At 38.1% G+C, this 22,588-nt stretch overlaps 1 protein-coding gene across 3 annotated transcripts; it reads right to left on the reverse strand.

The window, feature by feature from the left end:
- Positions 1–1,337: 1,337 nt before the first annotated feature.
- On the reverse strand, positions 1,338–22,437 carry smyd5 (SMYD family member 5). 3 transcript variants are annotated; one of them, XM_017486150.3, is made up of 13 exons: positions 22,316–22,437; positions 21,852–21,960; positions 21,423–21,562; positions 17,811–17,932; positions 16,476–16,545; positions 16,161–16,265; positions 16,005–16,067; positions 14,936–15,006; positions 13,134–13,240; positions 12,870–12,926; positions 12,655–12,749; positions 9,994–10,064; positions 1,338–6,311 (listed from the first exon to the last, which is right to left on the reverse strand). In XM_017486150.3, exons 1-13 carry the CDS (start codon positions 22,406–22,408, stop codon positions 6,173–6,175), a joined length of 1,242 nt encoding a protein of 413 aa, XP_017341639.1. In that variant the 5' UTR covers positions 22,409–22,437; the 3' UTR covers positions 1,338–6,172. The 3 variants fall into 3 exon arrangements, with proteins under 3 accessions (XP_017341639.1, XP_047015873.1, XP_053541786.1); XM_047159917.2 differs by lacking the exon at positions 9,994–10,064; XM_053685811.1 differs by lacking the exon at positions 1,338–6,311 and having other exon boundaries at positions 10,004–10,064; positions 12,593–12,749.
- Between the last annotated feature and the right edge of the window lie 151 nt (positions 22,438–22,588).

Below are 22,588 nucleotides of genomic sequence, written 5' to 3' on the forward strand. Positions count from 1 at the left end.
TCAATGTTGAACAGTGTGAAATGCTTTGTGCATGGAGAGCTTCGTATATGCAGGTGGGTCTTTTTCTTGTGGGGACCAGTTTGACAAATGTCCACGATTTCACTTGCACTAAGGGAAATGGTTTGTTGAACTTTCCAGAAAATTAGAACGTTCCATCTGAACGTGAAACGGTGTTACTGAACTGCAGGACATTTATACTGGAATTATAGCGCAGCAGACTCAGTGTTTATTTCGACTAGGTTCTGGGGAAAACGGAGTAAACGAGCTCTCCATCAGGCCATCTGGTCAGGAGTAGTCCATCATACAGGTTTATGGCTTCAGCTCGAGGGCTTTCGAACAACTGATCTGGATGGTTTAATGCTGACTGCTTCCACATGTTGTGCATTTCAACTTGAGAAAACTTTCCCAACAAACCAGGTCACTCATTTGTTATACATACAAATGTGGGGACTGTGGTATACAAATACGCTTACATCACTGTGTGTCAGAAGGTTAAAACCACAGCTCTCTCACACTCCATTTATGCATTTAATAACAGAGCTCGATGATACTTGAAGTAATTTTAGGGCTTAGTGTTTCATAACAGAACTGAGGAGACCCATATTATCTGGCACTTTCCATCATATTTTCAAAAACAAGACTTGTCTCAAACGTGAACTAACTGAACTTGGGGTTTTAGTTCATTTTCCAGCAACTTTAGAAAACAATAAAAGTGTCTTTTACCTTCACTTCACAATTTCGTATTATTATTAACGGAGATGTATGGAAATTGATAGATTTCTACAAACAGGACGAAGTTTAGGAACATTCGACTCACTCATAAACTGTACATTAAGAGTCGACTCTTCATGAATCAGATAATTGACTCCTTGGAATCAACTCCCAGTCCTACTTATCAGAGAAAAACATGACAAGTTCGTAACTCTAGGAATATTGTTAAAATGGTTATTGCTATTATTTTTTTTTTTATCTTTTTCTCAAATAACTTTAATGTTAGTTACTTATATACAGACATGGCAACTATATTTTTATGACAAACATTCTAATTAGGTAAGTCTAAGCTGCACATTAGCATCAGCTGTAATTGAGGACTGAATCATTGTTTATAGCTGTAGTCAAATTAATTGCATACACATTTTATGGTATAAAATCTATCTATTTTCCTTGTGTCAGGTAACTTTTGAAAAAGGATTATGGCTTATTTTTTTGCGCAAGCAAAGTACACAAAATAGAGAAAAAAAAAAAAAAAAAAAGAGGTGGGGGAGCATTTCAACACAATGAAATGCCCTCAAGGAACAGTACGTCATGTCACGACAGAGAACAGCACACCGCTGAGCGAAGGAATTTTGCACTTGTCTTTATTGGTGTTGTTCCAGTGAAACATGGTCTGAATGACAGGAGTTAATGTAGTAGTAAGTAATCGCAAAAAATGCAAACATGCTGTGTGCAAGTCAACTGGAGTGCTCAAATGAGAGCTATTAGCATTGTGACAAACTGTAAACAACCAAATGTTAAACCAGAATTGCTCTCTTTCATAAATGCAGGCAAGTATCACCTCTGAATGTCAACCATGCTTAAACAAGATCCAACCTTTTAATCACAAGATGCAAATCGGGTTCTTTCATTTGCCCTGCGTGAGTTTGCAATGATCATAATGTGGCTTATTTTGATTTCCCTATTTTACACTCAAAGCTCATTTACGAATGTAAATGCGGATTCCGCGTGCCTCAATTTGATAGAATAAAAGCTTCTTTTTCTCAGTCATTACAACTGTGCTTCATTCAAGTTGTGTGCTTGTAGCCGACTCCCCTCCTCCATCTTCAATCAGGCATTTCTATCGGGCTCTTTCCTCCAAGGGCAGGCACTACGACCTCTCTCATGTGACCATGTGGCCATGTTGAAGGCATGCCGTTGTGTGGCTGCATTCACAGCAGGCCATTTTGCCAGAGCAGCCCAGTTGGCCTGAACTCAGAGGTTATTGCTCTCAAAGACGGCCCAGGTGTCCATACTTCCTTTTTCATATCTCTTCCTATTTTGTCCTCTTACAGGATGTTGGGCTCACATTGCACCCTTGTTCGCCAGAAATAACAATCAAAGGCTTTCGGCCAAGATGTTGTTTGCAGATGCAGCATGTACTGTATATGTACATGCAGATCCAAAAATTCTCCACTTTTTGGTACAGTGGCCAAACAGAGGGTTTAAAGCTCAAAAAATCTACTGTACATATTCTTAACCTCTTGAGATCCAATCTATAATGTTACCTATGTACCTGTTCGTTTCTTCCACTATTTCTGTTTATTAGCACATGATTAATGTGGAAATTGATCATTTAACAATCATTTAGTAAAGTTGTCTGTAAATGTTTCTTGTACCCCAAACCGAACTAAAAAAGTTTGGGGAAAGATAAAGACGTAAAAGTAGTTGGGAGTCACATGGCTAAAGTAGCACTTATTCTAAGGCTACGTAACGCCTCTGTAAACAGTTCAAGACATCTAACAAAAGCCTGTTTAAAATTCTTGAAGGCTTATTTCCGCACACTCCAACTGTAATGTTAATTCTGATGTCAAGTTAGCAGAGGCTCTTGGCCATATTTGTTGGTTGGGCAGGACGATATTAGCAACAACATAGGCTCAAACAGTAGATACAGGCTACTGTGTAGTGAATTTTTAGCGTAACAGCGTAATAAGCAGCAGACAGTCATTCAGTCATTCAGCATATGGTCTAGCAGCTTATTTTTTAGTGGATTTAGATGTACCTTCGAACTGTGTTCAATACAGTATGTGTGTTTCCTATCACCATTAACCAGGGTTGCAATGTTTCAGAAACTTTCCAGCCCAACTACATCTTCACGGTTTTCTTATTTGTTTCTCAGGTTTTTTACTTCAGAAACAAGGTCACCGTGGTGCACACACATTTCTAATATATGGCCATTATTCACTCATCCTCTGATCCACTTTTCTTTCACCCAGTTTTTGCAATATATATTACATTATACTACAGGTAGTACCGGCTCACTACTATGATTGGTCAAGTGGCATTCCAAGAATTTCTATATTTTCTATAACCACACTGGACATTTCACTGTGTGTACCAGATGAAAAGGAAAAGATGAAAAGGAAGAAAAGATGACAATGAAGAAAAGACGACAGATCTACCAGAAGCATGTACAAATCAAATTGACCTTGTTCACTGATGTGCAATAACGTGAACGTGGGTTCTTTGGGATCTATTTCCACTAGAGGAGCAAAAACAAACAGAACATTTGTGGCCATATTGTGTCCGAAATGTCACTTACTCAATATTAATTTCTTGTTTATAGAACTGTTGTATAAAAGCAATATTACACAATCAAGAGTGTGATTATACTGAATATCAGAGTGACCGTGATTCGCTGTAGGTAATCACAGACATGCTGATACTCACTGTAACTGCACTTTTGCTTGTCCAATATTGCTTAAATAGAAATGGCTCTGTCCATCACAGACACACTGTCTGATTATTTGTTGTCAAATATCTTAGCGGTCAATTTTCATAAAATTAAAAAAACAAAAAAACAAAACCTGATCCTGGCAACCCTGTGGTTAACTACCCTGTCTGCTGCTCCTCCACTGAAAATGTTCATAGAGTGAGGAATGGGCACCAATGGGCATCGATTTCTTGTTTTGCAGTTCCCATTTTTGACCACTAGGTACAAAAGCTTGCCACCCCAGGATTGCACTTAAAAGGTGAGCAAATTAATGTATTGATTTCAGTGTAATTTAAAATGTTATTTCAACTTTACACAACAGAATTGTTGCTTATATAAGCGCTAACGTGAGTTTGTCGTCATCTGTTATGAAGCGCTTATGCATGCATCGAGTAGCACAAGTCTTTGTCCTTAAGTGCCACCATCCTGAATGTCTCAGGGATGTGTCCATAGAAACAGTATTCACTGTGATAACTGAAGCAAAACCTGATTGTAGTCCAGAAGTCAGGCTCTGAGAAGTTATCTGCTGAAGTCCTGATGGCAGAACAAACAGAAAATGTGTGTGTGTAAATATCAAGGAGGCGGATGTTGCGCTAATGAATGCTAATCTACTCATTATTTGGTCTGTGGTTTCAGCAAGATAAAAAGCACTGACACCCCAAAATTATTCAAGAAACATTTCGTTTCACGTACTGATCACGCTTAAACTGTCATATGATTATTATTGCATTTCGAAGATATCCAGTTATGTTAATTCAGCATCTGGCACTTTCGATGCTGAATTGTTCTGGCATGATGTTGATGAAACTGACAGGATTTATCAAGAACACTATGCACGATAAGGAGAAAGTGCGAATGTTCCAATGAGGATTTCATAAATACACGATGACTGTATTACGTGCTGAACGATTATGACAAAGTAGTGGAAAAATGCAGTTGGCGGTGTTTTCCTCCCTCCTGCCACGCTGTGGTGAGACCTCGCTCAAAATCAAAAACAGAATCCTGAGGCAAAATGCATCTGCCTGGCAGTTTATGTAGTGAAACTTATGCTGCATACCTGAAACATAACTTCAGATCAGCAAAGACCTGCTGTGAACTACAGACTCGTCCACAACGTCGACACTGGCAGAGCTGCAACTGTTTACTGTGACGTCTAATTGATAAACTCCGTAATGTCTCTCGGCTCGCTGTTCAGTCTTAAAGCGTACTATTTGGATAGTATAATGAGTTATTCATTTACATGTACTTTCATAGCATCTGGCATAACAATCAATTAGTAAACTTTTATTCAATAACTATGGTGAAACGAATAAGAAATGTACGTACAGTGTCCTCCATAATTATTGGCACCCCATTAAAAAAAAAAATGAATGTGCTAAAATGAATACAGCACATGCAATAAGTAGGTTTAAAGGAGTGTGTTTTTTTTCTTCAAAATATTGGTTTAAAAATTATCAGCACCCTTAAAATTAATATTTTGTGACTCATGCCCTAGAGAATTCCAGGACTGAGTCTCTTCCTGTAATATTTAACAAAGTTTGGAAACACTTGTAGAAGGATACTAGGAAGGGCTTTGAAATTTTAAAACTGTGATCTATGGGCACTTTTTACTTCCTTCACCATCCTCATTACTGTGTGGGGATAGTGTGTGTACATGGGTCCAATTCCTGGATAATTTCAAACACTTTCAGACATATTAAACATTCTTATAGCCTTAATTCCACTTAATGCATTTCTAACTGTACAAATGTATTTTATATCTGTTACCTGATTTGTGCAAGGCAACAACCTACTGTGTTCAGGTTCTTTGGTTTCTTCCCAATGGTAATTGATTAATTGATAACTAAAGGATTTTATGTTAGGGTTTTACCAATATTATGTTTGTGTGCAGCATACTATTTAGACCCCAGGGAAACAAGACATGGTTAAAGGGAACAACATCGGTCCTGGAGAACTGAGATAAAAATGAAAATAAAAAATAAGAATGATAATTGGTTTGCATTTATTTTAAAGATTGCTTACGGCCAGAACAAAGATCAATAGTTCCTAGTCATCGTTGGAGGGAAAAGTTTGAATTACTGTGTTTAAGGTTCTTTTTTTTTTTTATACACTCATTTAAGCTCATTTTTATGAAGGGTGCAAATAACACTGGAGGGTACTGTAGTTAAGAGATTGAGGAATATAAGTCTAGAGCAGCTGACAGATTCTGAGAGTCTAAGGAGGTTAAGAACGCCCGACCTTCTTCAAGCAAAAGCAAACACTTATTTTTGAGCCAATAAACTAAAATATTGGTGAAGACATCACATGGCTGGTTTGTTGTGTCTACAGTCTAGAAAGGCTGATGAAATGTGGATTATTTTGTCTTTGCAAGACTTCATGCTGGGTTAGAGCATCATAATATACCAAAAATGTTAGTGCATAGATGAAATATGTTATAATAAAAAGGCGGAATAGATCAGTCTGAAGGAATGAAAATGGAAGCATTCTTGGCACCACTAATGTGATGGGAATTAAAGGTGTAAAAGTGAGACAAAACGCTTTGCATAGCCAAGAGCTTACTCTCCTACTGCATGAACAGAGCTGCAGACTCGTTATGTTGACCCGAGTGCCTTTTTTTTTTTTCATGATGATATGAAAGTGTAATTGTCCACAAAAATACAGGTATGAAATGGTGGGGAAATGGTGAAACCCAAAACCCGATCTTCATCACACGTCCGTCATCTCGTCCTCCATCTCATCCCCTTCTGTCTCTCCTTCCCCCTCGTCCTCGTCTTCTGAGGTCAGATCCGCATCATCCATCTGGGCCATGCACTTCTGACACGAGCATACGAACAGGTAGTTCTCTCTGAAAGAGTGATATGAGAAAAGACAGATTGTCAGTAGTGTTTTCAAGAGTTCTGCAGGCAGCCTCATATACAAAATATATATAATATATATTTTTAAAAGCTCTCCTAATAACTTAGACATATGGACTTTGGAATTCTTGGAAAAATGCAAGGTTTAACTAGAGATGCAGTAATCTGATGCATGATTAGTCCAGCTCTAATTCTAACCAGGAAGTGTTCTGAAAGTACTGCCATCCCCATGTTTTTTTTTTTTTTTTACTACTATAGTTACCCATTTTTAAACCAATTTTAGTCATTGTGAATTCCTACACACTAGCTAGTTCTTGTCTACTGTATGACAGCTACCAAATGAGAAGGGTGAGGACTAGCACCTGCCATGAGACATGTGCAGCTCTGTCTCTGTATCTTCTCAAACTGCTGCTCATATACGGTCACAGTGCTGTCAACTGCCCTCTTCCATATACATGAGCTACGCCAACGAATGACTAGCATCATATGTGTACAATCCGCGGGGGACATGTCCCCCTCACGTTTTCACTGGCCATAGCCAATTTGTGTATCTTTGAGTGCTCAGAGGTGATGAACTCAGATCGTAAAAAAAAAAAAAAAAAAAAAAAAACCTAAAACATTCACTCCTTTTTTTTTTTTTTTTACTACAGTTGCACACTAAATGATTCAACCCCCATTGCAAATCAGGTTTATTGTTAAAATTGACAAATTTCAGCTGTTTGCAATGAACAAATCAAACAAAAGCGATTGAAATAGTTAAACACAATGAATGCTTCAAGTGGTTTCCACAAATTCAACTGAAAATGCACCTTATAACGATTTCAATGGGGTTGGATAACTTTGATTGCAACTGTAAGCCAAGCAGTGTAAGTTCTTAGCATGTGGTATTCGTGTTGCACAATAATGAACAATTTGCTACATATTTATTTTTAAATGCTGCCTATTTCCATTGAGGAATAATTAGCAAGATTTGATGATATTAGCCTACTTGCAGTCCTGCACAAACGTGCACTCTTGTGTACCGTCTTTTATTTTTATTACAGATATGTTATCCGAGTCCTTCCGAGCCCTGACCTCAAACCCACTGAACACCTTTGGGATGAACTGGAACGCGGACTGCATCCCATACCTCCTCACCGGACATCAGTGCCTGATCTCACTAATACTCTTGTGGCTGAGTAATCACACAATCCTCACAGCCATGCTCCAACATCTAGTGGAAAGCCTTCCCAGTAGAGTGGAGCTTATTATAACAGAAAAGGAATTGGATGTTGAACAAGCACATATGAGCGTGATGGTCAGGTGTCCACAATGTAATGCTTGATACACATCAATGTTGTAAATATATTGTGCGCTACTCTTTCTGAATCCCACTCCTTCTGCAGTACACACATCTGCTGAGGCTCAAGTCAGTTGCACGTAGAAGGATTTTTAATAAAAACAAATGGTCTGCACTTATATAGCGCTGTTTTAACCTTAGCAGTGCTACAAAGCGCTTTACACTGGTTCTCGTTCACCAATTCACACGCACTCGCACCCAATTGGTTGCAGAGCTACCATGCAAGGTGCTAACTTGCCATTGAGGGCAACTTAAGGTTCAGTGTCTTGCCCAAGGACATTTCGGCCTGTGGAGTCATCTGGGTTGGGGGTCAAACCGGCAGCCCTACGATTAGTGGAGCGGGCGTGGGGAGTAACGGAATACATGTAACGACATTACATAATCAGGATAAAAGAACTGGTAATTGTGATTTGTTACAGTTATGCCTAAAAACAAAGTAATCAGATTACAGGTACATTTTGTATAAAAAGGGAATATTTTTTACATTTTGTAAAAAATCAGAATTACAATTTTTTTCATTTAAAACCAAAGAAATGAAACTTTTGCAGGGCTCCACACTGCACCTAAAATGGTCGCATATTAAAATATAGAAATATTAATTTGCGAATTACATTTTTGCTGAGATCGCCACTGGCGACGATATAAATTCACACGTTATGATTTAAAAATGTACATGTAATGTCTTTTTAATTGCGTGTTCTGTGAGGAGTAGCCGGTCACATCATTTGTTGTGTTGATGTAATAAAATGAGACGTTGAGCATAAACCTTTCGGGGGTGGGGTGGGGGGTGAGTAGTTTCACCAAGTTCAAATTCATCCAGAATGGCAAAATACGCACGGGGGAAAGCGAGGATCGACTTTCCGTGTCAGAAAGACGTGTCAAAGCGAAAAATATCAGACTTTTTCAAAACAATCCTCATCTCTGTCGAGCACCAATACTGATGGCACACCTGCTAATAAAAAAATTAGGCTCCAGTTGGGCCAGCATGAGAGACAGAGACAACGCTGGAAACACAGAGGATCATCTTTCCTTGTCAATCAATAAACGCCGAAGTAAAAGTGCAGAAAGGCATTTTAAGACTTCTTGGATTCAAGAGGTTGCATGGCTCAGGTATGATCATCGCACATAGAAAATGTTTTGTGAATTTTGTTCCAAAGTGGGCTGAGAAATAGAAGGGAAAACGGATTCCATTACAGACTGTGAGAAAACAGGGTGATAGTGTAAAAAAAAAAAAAAGCTTGTGACTATGTAATCGCACACTGCTCCACAAAAAACACCGTTAGCACAGTTGTCTCGTGTCTCGTGCATGTGAACTACAAGACGTCCCATTTTAAGTGAACTTGGATGAAAATGTTGACGCTATAAAAGAAAGCCAGACGAACACACATGACTTATGTGGCACTTAAAAAAATCATTTGCCACCTGTTTTTTTTTTTCTTTTCTTAAAGGAGCCGATCGCCCCTTAATAGATTTTTTTTTTGTTTTTTTGTTTTGGTCATAACACAACATAGAAAGCTGCATGATTATAGTTCTGGTTCTCTCTTGCCAGTTGTGATGCACATGAGCAACAAACTTATTTTAGCAAAACAAATCCAAACCTTGAACATGTTTTTAAGCTCTAAAATAAGCTCTAAATAAAAGTATTTTCATTCATATTGACTTTATTTACATATGTGGCCTTGGAGTAATCCAAAACTAATCAGATTACATTACTTTCAGAGTGTGATACTTGGATTATGTTACTGATTACATTGTTTTTTTTTTTTTTTTATGTAACGGAATACATTTTTAAAGTAGCCCTCCCCCCAACCCTGCTAATGAATTTATAATTTGCCCACCCCGGAGACACTGGTTCCACTCATTCAGGCGGTAAATGAGCGCATACTGAAGCGGAGTGATGCTTTTAGTATCCAGTGCTACACAGTTTATTCAATTGAGAAACAACACACGAGCCAGGCTGCATTTCTAATTTACTGCAACTTCACACTTTCCGAAGGTTTCACAAAACCTGCAAACACATGAAGCATCAGTAATAAACCAGTCAGCTTTTGCTTGAGCCCCACAGCTGGAGACGTCGGCAGTGGCGTTTGAAGTCGAACCGAGACGTCTCACCGGGGGAAAAACTGAACATGCCTTAAATAAAATGGAATTTCCAAGCGAACCTGCCTTATGCTCTTCCATCAGGTAAACAGTCGATAAATAGGCAGGTGACCAATAAAGAGAGGTCCAGCACTAATCCCTGTTCCTGTGCTCTCACTAGCACAAAGCCACTGCACTGGAATTGATCCCTTCCGGGACATATGAATTCTTAAACAAGCTGTAGCATTCATTACCTCAGGATCTTGTGCCGGCTATGACGACTCCTGTCTCGTTGGCAACAGTCCAAGTAGCTGATGCAGATTTCCTACAGAGCGCCGAAAATAAAGACTTTAATGAGAACAGAGTAACAGTCAATTACCAACTAACTTTGGAACTCAAGTCAAAGTTAACTCAGGTGATGAGCAGCCAAAAAGAGATTTCCACAGCCTTCAGCCGAGGTTATGGTTCCATTACAAGCCAAGAACACAGATGCATTTATTTGGCTCGGATCCGATCTGACTCATACTGAATGGATGGTTTTAATCATGTAAGGTAGAGGATGCAAGAAAAAAACATCACAGCACATCTGTCCGACGTGCCACATCTAATCTAAATGCACATCTAAATGCAAAAAATGATATCGTAATCAGTGTACAATATTCAAAATTTGGATATTAAAAAGAAATAACAAAACCAAGACACAAACATATTAACAGCAAACATCTGCTTCCTTTAAGCATTTCTCTTATAGTACTTTTCAAAATGAACCACCATTACCTTTCTAAATAAACATTTTAAATGCAATTAGTCAAACATTTACCCAATACGAGGTTCATTTACAAGGAGTCTATAAACATTAAAAAAAAAAAAAAAAAAAAAACCATAGCAATTTAATGAATCACTCTCAGAAGACGCCTATTTAACTATGAACTATTTTTTGTTGTGTATTACTGGCATAACTTTGTCCAACGCTAAAACTTTGTTGATATACAACAAAGTCAGTTCCAAATTATTGGCACCTCTGGTAAAAGAAAGCCTTTGCTGTTATCTTAAATCCCAATCTGAAGAGAAATATAACCTTTAATCAACTTTTAAATGCAAGATGTTTTTAATATTATACTTTTATATTTCAAATATATGTTTTCAACACATTTTTTATTGTTCACTTGCCTCTGCAAGTTTACAAAAAAGTGGGCATGAATTATTATGGTTGTGTTATAAGGGTGACAGTCAACAGAAACATTTTGTATGACAATCATCCATCAATGCATGCCAATCAGTCTACAGCTCATGGCATTGGACCAGGAGGAAACCCCCGAAACACAGGGAGAACACGCAAGCTCTGTAGTGGTAAAAATCTCAGTATTGTCACTCTTCACTACTGTTGTCTGGTCTAATATCACTAATTAGGGCCACTGCGATCAATTCATTTCTCAATACAAATTGACTCAAGAACATTTGCACCCAGGCAACCAGACTAACCCCCCCCCCCCCATTCGCTGCACCACATGACCTCATGCACACACCTGAAGCAGGGTCAACAGAAGAGAAAAGGGAGAAACAACGTCGGAAAGCTGTGAAATTTGTCCTAAATGTTTAATACCATGTACAAAATATACACATCCCGATAACTATACAAACTCTGACTGAATGTATGAAATGAATGAATGGGTCGTGTGAGTCATGGCTCCGTGTACCGTCTCGCTCAGGAAACTGCCAGTGACACATTACACACAGACCGCATTTATCAAGAACGATTTTCACGCAAATGTGTCTATGAGTAAGAATAGAAACAATGGTTCACTATTTAACCAGTAATTTATATTTATGGCTGCCTTGACACTCCAGCATGATTTTATACTAATAATAGGGTTTGCTCAGGATTTCAGCTATTGATGTACAAATGTAAGTCTGTCATTCAAACGCAGATGAGTCATCCTTCACAAACATCCAATAGGAAAAAACGTGCTATAGTAATGTGAGATTTTATTAAATATGCATAAATGTTCTTTACCAAATCCTACACAGTCCTAATTTCATAAAATCTTTTACTTACAGGCACAAAAATAGGACATCTCTGATATACATATCCACTCCTTATTACATCTGGCACAACAAACACTGATGTAAGCCTCTTCAGCTTTGTCTGACAGCCTCATCCTGGCAACCAAAGCTTTTGAAAACAAATGCCACATCCCTTAGGGCGGAGTATATCTATGGCTGCATCCGAAATCGCGTACTACCCTACTATACGGTAGGTGAAAAGCAGTACGCCAGACGGGTAGTATGTCCGAATTCTCAGGAGGCGTGAAATACCCAGCTGGCGTACTACTTCCGGCAAGATTTTGCCGTGTACAACCGATGAACACTATGCGAATCAAAAATTCCCATAATGCAATGGGACTGGGGCGGAAAAGCTCAACAGCGTGTCGGCTCTTTTTAAGTATTAAACGTTGGTTAAACAGGATTCATTTAACAATACCTGAATAACTTGTTGAAAGTTTAAACAAGAAAACAGTTGTCAAGGCATTTGAAAACTTTTTTGTGATCTCCATCATGCCTTATCCGGCCAATCTAATGGCAAAGAATTTACCTCAGCCCGTTAACCCTGCCCACACTACATTACTAATTTAGTTAACTTTCCTGATGGGCATTTTGCCATTTGTGCGGTTGCTTAAATCTGGTGGTCCCTTTAAGATTTTTGTGTTTATGATGACGTCGAAGGTCACATGACAATGTCAACATGGCGGATGTAGTATGTCCGGGATTGTATTCATACTACACATGCATACTGATTAGTACGTACTGTTTCAACGGCCGTGTAGTAGGTATTGCATCGAATGCAGAACGTACTGTTACAGTGCGCGATTTCGGACGCCGCACATATCTCACGTTAAGCCACACCCCCCTCTGACCTCGCCAGGGCTGATGTCACTCAGGGCGCTCAGGTGAAGCAGAAAGTTGTTGTCGGGGAAGGACGCCTCCGCGTTCGGTATGCAGCTGTGGTTACCTTGACGACAAAAGCACATGACTGGAAGTGACCTTTCGACGTCTTTACACTTACCCACACAGTAACATTTGTGTAAGGTAAAGAGACAAAAACTGCTAAAACATTCAGCGTTATTCTCACATGAGCTCTGAAGTAGGAAGAGACCGGATCCTTCACAGTTGAGGAAGTCACCCGTTTCTGTAAGACAAGCAAGAAGAAATGACAGTCTGTGGAAAACTTTTCATCCATCAAACCTGCGTCACATTTCACTAGATCAATATATGCATTTCAAATGTAGTATGCGAACCACATGTAGTCAGTGCTTCGATCCTTGCACATTGACAGCACAGCGGTGTGTGTATATGTGCACGTGTCTGTATTCATTGTATTTGAAGGAAAAGTGACCTTTATCGATGTCCTTGTATAACTGGTCAATAAAGGCATCCAGCTGCTCCCTCTGCTGGTGAGGAAGCTCCAGTGCATCACAGGCATGAACCCACTGGCTGAGGGAACTGAACAAACACCAACCAGCAATTAGATCTCACATTATACCATGGCGAGAGAAAATACTCATTTCTGATTGGCTTCCTTATAAATCGGACACTTCTAATAGTAGATACAACCAAAATTTTAATAATAGTTTTAAACCAATGATGCTGATTATTATTATTAAAATGTTTAAAATATCTCCTCTAATTATGCCGCAGCATAATTCTTGATTCTGATTGGTCAGAGGTTTCTGTAACAGCAGCTGTGAAAGGTTTATACTAAATGTAGGTTACACAAGGATGTTTACAGAGGATGCTCCACATAAACAGATTTATTATTAAAAACAATGTGTTGATATATTTTTGTTGTTTTTTTGTGAGGCGACATTTATCTTGAATTTATGAATGGAGTCTCCAGTGCCAGTGCTTTGTAACAGTCAGAGATAAAGCTACAGGTTTTCCCAGATGGGAACATCTTCAGGACAGAGGGTGTTTTGGTTTCTTGATAACACGACCAACTGTTTTTTTCTCTAATAAGCTTTGAGAGAAATAATAGAGAGGCTTGTTCTTTTTCTTTTCGTGTCGAGGCTCCACTTCATAGTGGAACCATTGTGGTGGAAGGATTAGCCACTCAGCAGTATGATACTGAACGTTGACCAGGGTGCGCCAGGGGAGGCTCCTTCCGTGCACATTCACACACCCATTCATACACTACCGGACACTTTGGACATGCCAATCATGCATGCCTTTGGACTGGGGGAAAACCAGAGTACCCGGAGTACCCCACAGCACAGGGAGAACATGCAAACTCCGCACACACTGGGCCACGGTGGGAGTCGAACCCCCGACCCTGGAGGTGTGAGGCGAACGTGCTAACCACTAAGCCAAAATGTAAAATGTACATTTTATTACTGTAAATTATAAAATTTCTGCAAACTACTTCTGCAAATTTCTCTGGTAAAAGTGGAATAAAAGACTTTTGGAAGTGCGGCCATGGCAAAAGCTGTACCTGTATCCACCCTGTCACTTATTATTTTCCAGCACTCCCCAAAGTGCTTCATTCATTTCTTAATATTCTGCTTGGACTGAGCTAAAATCTGGGGAGGATCTTTTTTATTTTTTTTTCCAGAATATTGTATGTAATAAAACATTTCTCCATTTAAATCCTGCCTGCAGGATCGTTTTCTTTCTTTTGATTAGCTTTATTTCCTTTTTGGTTCTAACAAGCTCCCAGCAAAAATGATATACAGACAAAGTTATATGAACCAAATACAATGTGCAGTCTGAATAGGAGCAATGTCAGCATTAGGATTACTGGCAAATTTATAAATATTTAATGAATTTGATTAAATTCATCTTAAAATAAATCTTTTGATTTCCTAAATTATTGGTCTTCAGCATTTTTCCTATTAGAAGAACATGAATGTTACTGTTCTGTAAGGGAATGTAATCCTCATTGATTTCCTTTTCCTTCAATTCCTTTTAAATGTTAATCCTGCAGCATGGTTCATGAGGTATGTTATGGTGTGTGATGTCATTGTTTAGATCACCATGGTACAAGTTTTCCACATATCCTTATCACAGTACGTCATCAGGATTAAAGATTTGAGGTGGGTTGGGTGGCCAGTGTGTGTTTGATAAATAACCTGAAAGGAAATTCATTTGGTTCTCAAATGAGAATTACAGGACAGGAGAAATATATAACAACAGGGTTCTAACCTGGTGCCGATGCCTTGCCCGTTGGTCCCGATGAGTGCGAAAAGAGAGCGAAAGCCATCTGGAGTGAACCACTGCAAAGCAGAGGACCAATTAAAGGTTGACTAATTATCAATTCACACTGCATTATTAATGTTATTACACTTTTACACTCCTTCTGTATTCCTTCCACTGGTGTTAACTTTAGAGCCTTTTATGAAAATTACACTGTTATCAATGTTCCATCGTTTACAATAATTACGCTGGTATTGGTACATCTTTTTATAATCATTATGCTTTATTGTTATCCTTTACAGTTGTTACACCAGTAAACATTACAGGCTTTCATACTTGTTATGCTGTAATTAACGTTAAATGTGTTTACAACTGTCACGCTGTTATTATTGTTACAGGCTTTCATTGTGTTACACCATTATTAACGTTACATCCTTTTATAGTAGTCGCCATCATTTATAATAAAATGGCGCTATTTACGTTACATTCTTTCATTTGTTACGCCACAATTTACGTTACGTCCTTTAATATTTGTCACGCCGCTATTTACGTTACGTTCTTTTATATTTGTCACGCCGCTATTTACGTTACGTCCTTTCATATTTGTCACGCCGCTATTTACGTTACGTTCTTTCATATTTGTCACGCCGCTATTTACGTTACGTTCTTTCATATTTGTCACGCCGCTATTTACGTTACGTTCTTTCATATTTGTCACGCCGCTATTTACGTTACGTTCTTTCATATTTGTTACGTCGCTATTTATGTTACGTTCTTTCATATTTCTTCAGCTATATTTTCCACGAGGTTAATTATTTCAGCTAGTCTTTTTTTTTAAATGATATTTTATTCAAGATCAAGGATTAGACAGTTATTTATCCACAATAATTAATAAATGCTTGCATTAAACTTTTTTTTATTTATTTGCCTAAGGTTTTGTTTGCACTCAGAGTAAGCATGAGTTCTTTCCTGGAAATAAGTTCATTAGCCATAATAAGTTCACTGAAAAGGAGATTCTGTACATTCGAATATGAGCAGGATATCTATCGATGTGAATAACAGTCATCTATATACTGACCTGACTGAGGTGATCGTCATAGAGTGCTGTAGTAAAAAGGGTACGCAGCAAAGCCAGTTGGCCCTGAAGGGGGGTTACAATTTGTTTATAAATGTGTTAAAAGGCAGATACACATACACACACACAAGTATAAGTTAACACCCTGTTTATTTATACCTGGAACTTTTCTCCTAGCAGTTTGTGTGCTATTTCCTCCTCCTCATTGGCTGCACGACTGCAAAAGTGGGAAAACAGCCTGTGCCAGCGCCCCTTATCTTGAGCCTAATAAATAGGGAGAACAAAAAAAAAACCATCATCCAAAACAAGTACTGAAGGAAAAGTTTAAAATTAAGAAGAAAATGGATTAATCATCTAGCAAAAGCCATTCTCAGCTAAAAAAAAAAAAAAAAAACCCTTCTTCAAATACTCACAATCAGAAATATTACTCTGAATTAGCTTTTAGAAAAGTTGTGAAAAGAGAAAGACAAGTACCTGCTTGACAACAGCAACCATTTTGGCCATTAGCATGATGCTGGAGGTTTCTGGAGGATAGTGTGCACTCCTAAACACACACACACATAATATATTAATATTAATAAACAAATGTCAATCTATTTACATTTTTTACAAAGTATATGAAACCATGTTTGTTTAATCAGCATATGCTTAAGGATTATGATCATACAGTGGTGCTTGAAAGTTTGTGAACCCTGTTAGAATTTTCTACATACAATATGACCCAAAACATCATCACACAAGATTTTCCACACAATTTATAAAAGTACACAAAGAGAACCCAATTAAACAAATGAGACAAAAATATTACACCTTTTTATTTTATTAAGGAAAATGACCGAATTTTACAGATCTGTGAGTGGCAAAAGTATGTGAACCTTTAATTTCAGGATCTGGTGTGACCCCCTTGTGAAGCAATAACTGCAACTAAACGTTTCTGGTAACTGTTGATCAATAGATAAAGAGATGTTTTAGGTCATATTTATACAAAAATGTAGAAACTTCTAAAGGGTTCACAAACTTTCAAGCATCACTGTATTTGCCCAATGAAAAAAATATATACAATTAGCATTTTAATCAATATAGAAACTAAATTGTTTTGTAGCTTTTAAATCAACACAAAATGACATTTTCTTTCACACTGTCAACCTATATTATAAGTATAAACATTTTTTGTGTATAAATTTTTAATCAAAATAAAATGTAAACATACACTACATATAAAATGTAGACATACACTTTGACACAAATTTGACGAATATATAAGATTAATAAATATGTAATGTCAGTCGAGTATCCAATACTGATTATGTTTAATTGGAGAAAAAAAATTCAGGAACAAACATGTGATTCAAATATAATCACTTGTGCAGTCCTAATCATAATGGATGTCTCATGGCAGCAAGTCTATGCATCCGGATCTGATATTTAAAAAAAAAAAAAAAAAAAAAAGAAAGAAAAGAAAGAAAGAAAATTAAATAAAAGTCTCTCTTTGGGAGAGACTTCATCAATTCATTACATTATATTTATGGTATTTGGCAGACGCCCTTATCCAGAGTGACTTAAATTGATCTCATTTGTACAACTGAGCAATTGAGGGTTAAGAGCCTTGCCAAAGGACCCAACAGTGGCAGCTTGGAAGTGCTGGGCTTGAACTGACCTTCTGATCAGTAACCCAGAGCCTTTAACCACTGAGCTTACAATTTTTAAATGAAACTTGCTTTGAATAGATTTACAGCCAAGAGACACAAAATGACCTGAATACCTTTATGATCAAGATTATGGCAAATATACGAGTCTTCAATGTCTCACCTCCATGCGTCCTGCAGCTTGTTGATTGGATGATCAGGATCATGAAGTGAAGGGCCCAGACACAGGACCTGGTGATACTGATCCCACGCAGCCTGCTTGCACTCACTGCTACAGTACATCACCTACAGGAGACAGCAAATGTAACACAGTGATGACCAAAGAGAACCATAAACGCACGAGTAGTCTGTTTGGTTTCTGTGGCATTTCGATAGATCTATTATTAACATGAAAAACTACACACAGTAGGCTGCAACGCAGGAGCATGATGGGTAAAGACACGCATACAAAATAGACATAGCTGATGCTCTAGATGATAAAATCAGATATTTTTAAATACAATCCCCTCTGAAACTATTGGAACAGCAAGGCCAATTAATGAATTTGTTTGTGCTCTACACGAAAGACATTTGGGTTTGAAATCCAGAGATGGAGAGGGGAGTTAAGGATTTCAGCTTTTATTTCCTGACATTTACATCTACACGTTTAAACAACAAAAAACATAGAACCTTTTGTATCAGACCACCCAATTTTTAGGTGACCAGAAATATAGGAACAGATAAGTCTTGAAGTATACTAAAGTATATAACACTTAATATTTGGTTGCATATCCCTTGCTCACAATAACAGCATCAAACCTGCGACTCAACGACCACCAAATTGTTGTTTTTTTCTTATCTGATGCTTTTACCACAGCCTCTTTCAGTTGTTTGTTTCGAGAGGTTTCTTTCTTCGCTCTCCTCTTCAGGAGGTAAAATGCTGCTCAATTGCGTTAAGGTCTGGTGATTGACTTGGCCAGTCTAAAACCTTCTACTCCCCCACCCCCGATAAAGTCCTTTGTTGTTGCATTCAAGTTCCATCTGATTCATTTGGATGCATTTCTCTGTAAATTGGCAGAAAAATGTTTCCGTAAACTTCAGCTTAGTTACATCAATAAAGATTAGTGAGCCTGCTTCAGAAGCAGCCATGCAAGCCCAAGACATGACACTGCCTCCACCATGTTTCACAGATGAGCTTGTATGTTTTGGATCATGAGCAGATCCTTTCTTTCTCCACACTTTGGCCGTTCCATCACGTCGGCAGAGGTTCATCTCGGTTCCACAACTTTTGTGGCTCCTCTCTGTACTTTCTTTGCGATTTCCAATCTGGATCTGATTCTCACTGCTGTTGAGTGGATGCATTAGAGGTCAACTGATACTGGATTTTACTGATATCGATAACTAAGTTGAGCAGTACCTGCTGATAACCAATTAATCAACCAATAGTTTTTAATATTGATAATGAATGAAAACATAACATTCAAAGCAAATATATATATGTATGTGTCCATTTTATATATTTTATTTATATATATATATATATATATATATATATATATATATATATATATATATATATATATATATATATATATATAAACATTGAAGTAGATCCAAGCTGAACCAAAAAGTAACACTCCTAATAACTCCTTTTCGTTGTCGATATTTTAAATCCGCTCCTAGTATGTAGTCTCACGTGTCAAAAACGAACACCACAAGGCGTCAGTGCTATTGTTTATTTCGCCGCTCGCGGACTGTATAACGGCAGCTGACCCTTTCTCGGACGCAACCAGGGGCTTTAGCTGGACTGTTAATCAACTGGGGCTGAGCTCAGATTCTTCTCCATGCGTTTTTCCAGCTCTGCTAGTAGCCTAAGTTTTGTTTTATGGACACTGAGGTAACTTAGCTGTCAATGTATGACATGATCAGAAAAAGTTGGATTTATTATAAAACTTGCCTCGGGTGTTGTGACTGTTTGTAGGACTAGCAGACCGATAAAATATACAACTTTTCTAACTAGGCTAGTCTGGTGTCGCTAGCCAAGGGGAGGAAAAACTAAGCTCTCATTTTGGGGATTTTAGGTGCTACAGTGCCATGCAGAGTATATTATCTTTCCTTATGCTCTGTCAGATCATGTTCACGTAAACTGGAACTCATATAGACTTTTACACACCTTGTTTTCCTGCTCAGCATCAGGGGATGTTACCGTTTCAGTTTCTTCACTGGTTTAAAAAAATAAATCATATATCCATTTTCCCTCACACTGACTGTGATCTAGAGTTTGGCAGAATTGAAAGACTGTCAGTCAATAAGACACAAGTGTTTACACGTATTTTCCTGTAAACCCTGTCTGATTGGTCTCGCCTTCAATCACTGAAAATATAAAATCACAACACCGCCGTCTTATTTTACTGACATTCAGTTACGAAGTGACAAACCGCCCCAAGTGGAGAATTATTTGGGGCTAAAGAAAAAATGTTCAGGGCTACAGCCCCCAATGCCCAGGCCAGGTTACGCCCCTGGATGCAAACGGGAAAAACTTTCAGTGTGGATTTTTGGCGATAACTGATAGTTCCTCCAAGTTGCCAATTAATCGGCAAAACTCTCAAAGTCTTCTTTGAATGGTGGATTGTGATACCTTCACCCCTGCCCTGTGGAGGTTGTTGGTGAAGTCACTGACTGTAGTTTTTGAGTTTTTCTTCACAGCCCTCACAATGTTTCTTCATCAATTGCTGTTGTTTTGCTTGGCCAATCCATTCCGTGTTTGTTCCTCAGTACACCAGTGGTTTCTTTCTTTTTCAGGACATTCCAAATTTTTGTATTGGCTACGCCCAACGTTTGTATAATGCCTCTGATTGATTTTCCCTCTTTCTCAACTTCAAAATGGCTTTTCTCCCATAGACAGCTCTCTGATCTTCATGTTGGCTTATCTTTGTTAACAAGAAATGCAGTTTTCACAGGTGAAACTGAAGGCTAAAAGCAAGAGTAGATGTTTATTAGAGCTATTTATTGTTTAAATGATCAAAGATGTCAGTCACATGCTCCGATATTTTTGCTCAGTTTCAAACTGTGTGGTCTGATACAAAATGTGCTGTGCTCTATATCATTTGACACACATGATTACCAGGAACATATAAATACCAGGAAATAAAAGCTGAAATTTGCAACTATCTTCTCATATTCATCTTTCGACCTCAAACGCAAATTAATTGGTCTTGCTGTTCCATTAGTTTTGGAGCACACTGCTGGTGCTTTTTTATTTTTTTTTAACTTATAGTTTTTAACCATATGGTAGCACTGCTGTTTTGCTGATGTGTTCAAACTTTAACATCAATTTTAGATATTGTGAGAGAATGGGGTCCCATCCAGCTCTTGTAATATATACACACATACATACCACCTACACCTAATGTACATGTTCTGAGCTTTAGAAATCTGTACATGGCCTGTCCTTCCTAATTTTGCTTCTTAGAATTCATAGGTGTAATCATAATATCCTACTGCTACTACTATTAAGAAGAAGAATAGTTATAATCTTATAACAGTCTGTATTTCTTACATTAGCACTTAACGACTTCTTGAAACAGAATAATCAAATTTGTAATGGACCACATCTGAAGAGAACTGAAACATCTTATAAGATTATAACAATTATCTCATTGGCTTGTCGTGATACCTGATAGTTGTAGGCATCCTAAATAACTTGGATAACTGAAAATCTTCACAGAGAAGACGAGATTAAATATGAACACACGTTGATGGCATTTGGATGAGCGAGGGGTGAGGCATGAGGTACCTGACAGTGTGGGCAGGCCTGGTGCAGCTCAGGCCGAACCTTACACAGCTCAGGATGGGGCAGGCCGAGGGCAGGTTGAGTACTGAGCCTGCGTGCGTTTTCCTCTGCAGTCTCCAGAGCACGCAGACAATACTCACATGCTACAGAAAGGACAGACTGATTAACATAACAACTCCAGTACATCGAACTCTTACTCATATTTTTTTACACACTGCCTTGCATAAGTATTCACCCCCTTTTTTCACATCTAACTTTTAAAAATGCAAGACACCATATATTTTTATTAATGAGCTAATCAAACTTGATGTATAAAGCTCATTAATGAAGAAGATGTAATGATGAACACCACACTGTCATGCGTGAATGTTTGTAGTCATGTATGGGATTTCCTGAGGGAACTATTTAGATGCTGACCACAACACTGCTCACCTTTATACTTGTATAAGGCATTCCATAAGAACTGAGCAGACACAAGGGGACGTTCAGTAAAGATAGTCTCGCCCTTTTTGAAAGGTCTCTTGGCGAACAGTCCTTTACCCTGAAAGATGGACACAGAAAGAGTGTTAAGGGTTACTGCTGTGTATCTCAGGCCTGTTTTGGGGCGTCTCGACCAAGTGTCACCTTATTGTTAAGTGCAACCAGCAGCATATCAAAAGCTTTAATCACCACCCGATTTAATCTAGAGGCAATACAACTAAAAACAACTGCCACATTAATATCAATATCGTTGAGTGGCATGTGACTGGTGTCCAAAATGTAGTGTTATATTTAGAAAAATAACTAGAGATCTCCGGTATGAAATTTCTAGGAGCAGACAGATGTTTATCTCAAATGAACCGCATGACAAAAAGTCATGAATGTTGTTATTAAGCCATTTTATTACAGACACACACCTTGACATTGTCGATAAATCGGACTTCAACACAGTTAGCAGTTTTACCGGGATCAACGCATCGCGAAAACATGTCATCCAAGGGGGCCGCCATGTTGGAAATTGCGTGTCAACTTTGACCTCTGTGAGATTATCCAATAGGACGTACTCTTCTTCGTTGCGCGTTGACGTCAAACAAAAATATATACGGGCATTGTTTTAAATATGAGTAAATAAGAATTAAATAGTTTTACATACGTTTTCTAAAAGTTTCTACATTTTCTTTTGTTTAAAA

The sequence above is a fragment of the Ictalurus punctatus genome, chromosome 14 (assembly GCF_001660625.3).
Source record: "Ictalurus punctatus breed USDA103 chromosome 14, Coco_2.0, whole genome shotgun sequence".
Taxonomy (NCBI): Eukaryota; Metazoa; Chordata; class Actinopteri; order Siluriformes; family Ictaluridae; genus Ictalurus; species Ictalurus punctatus.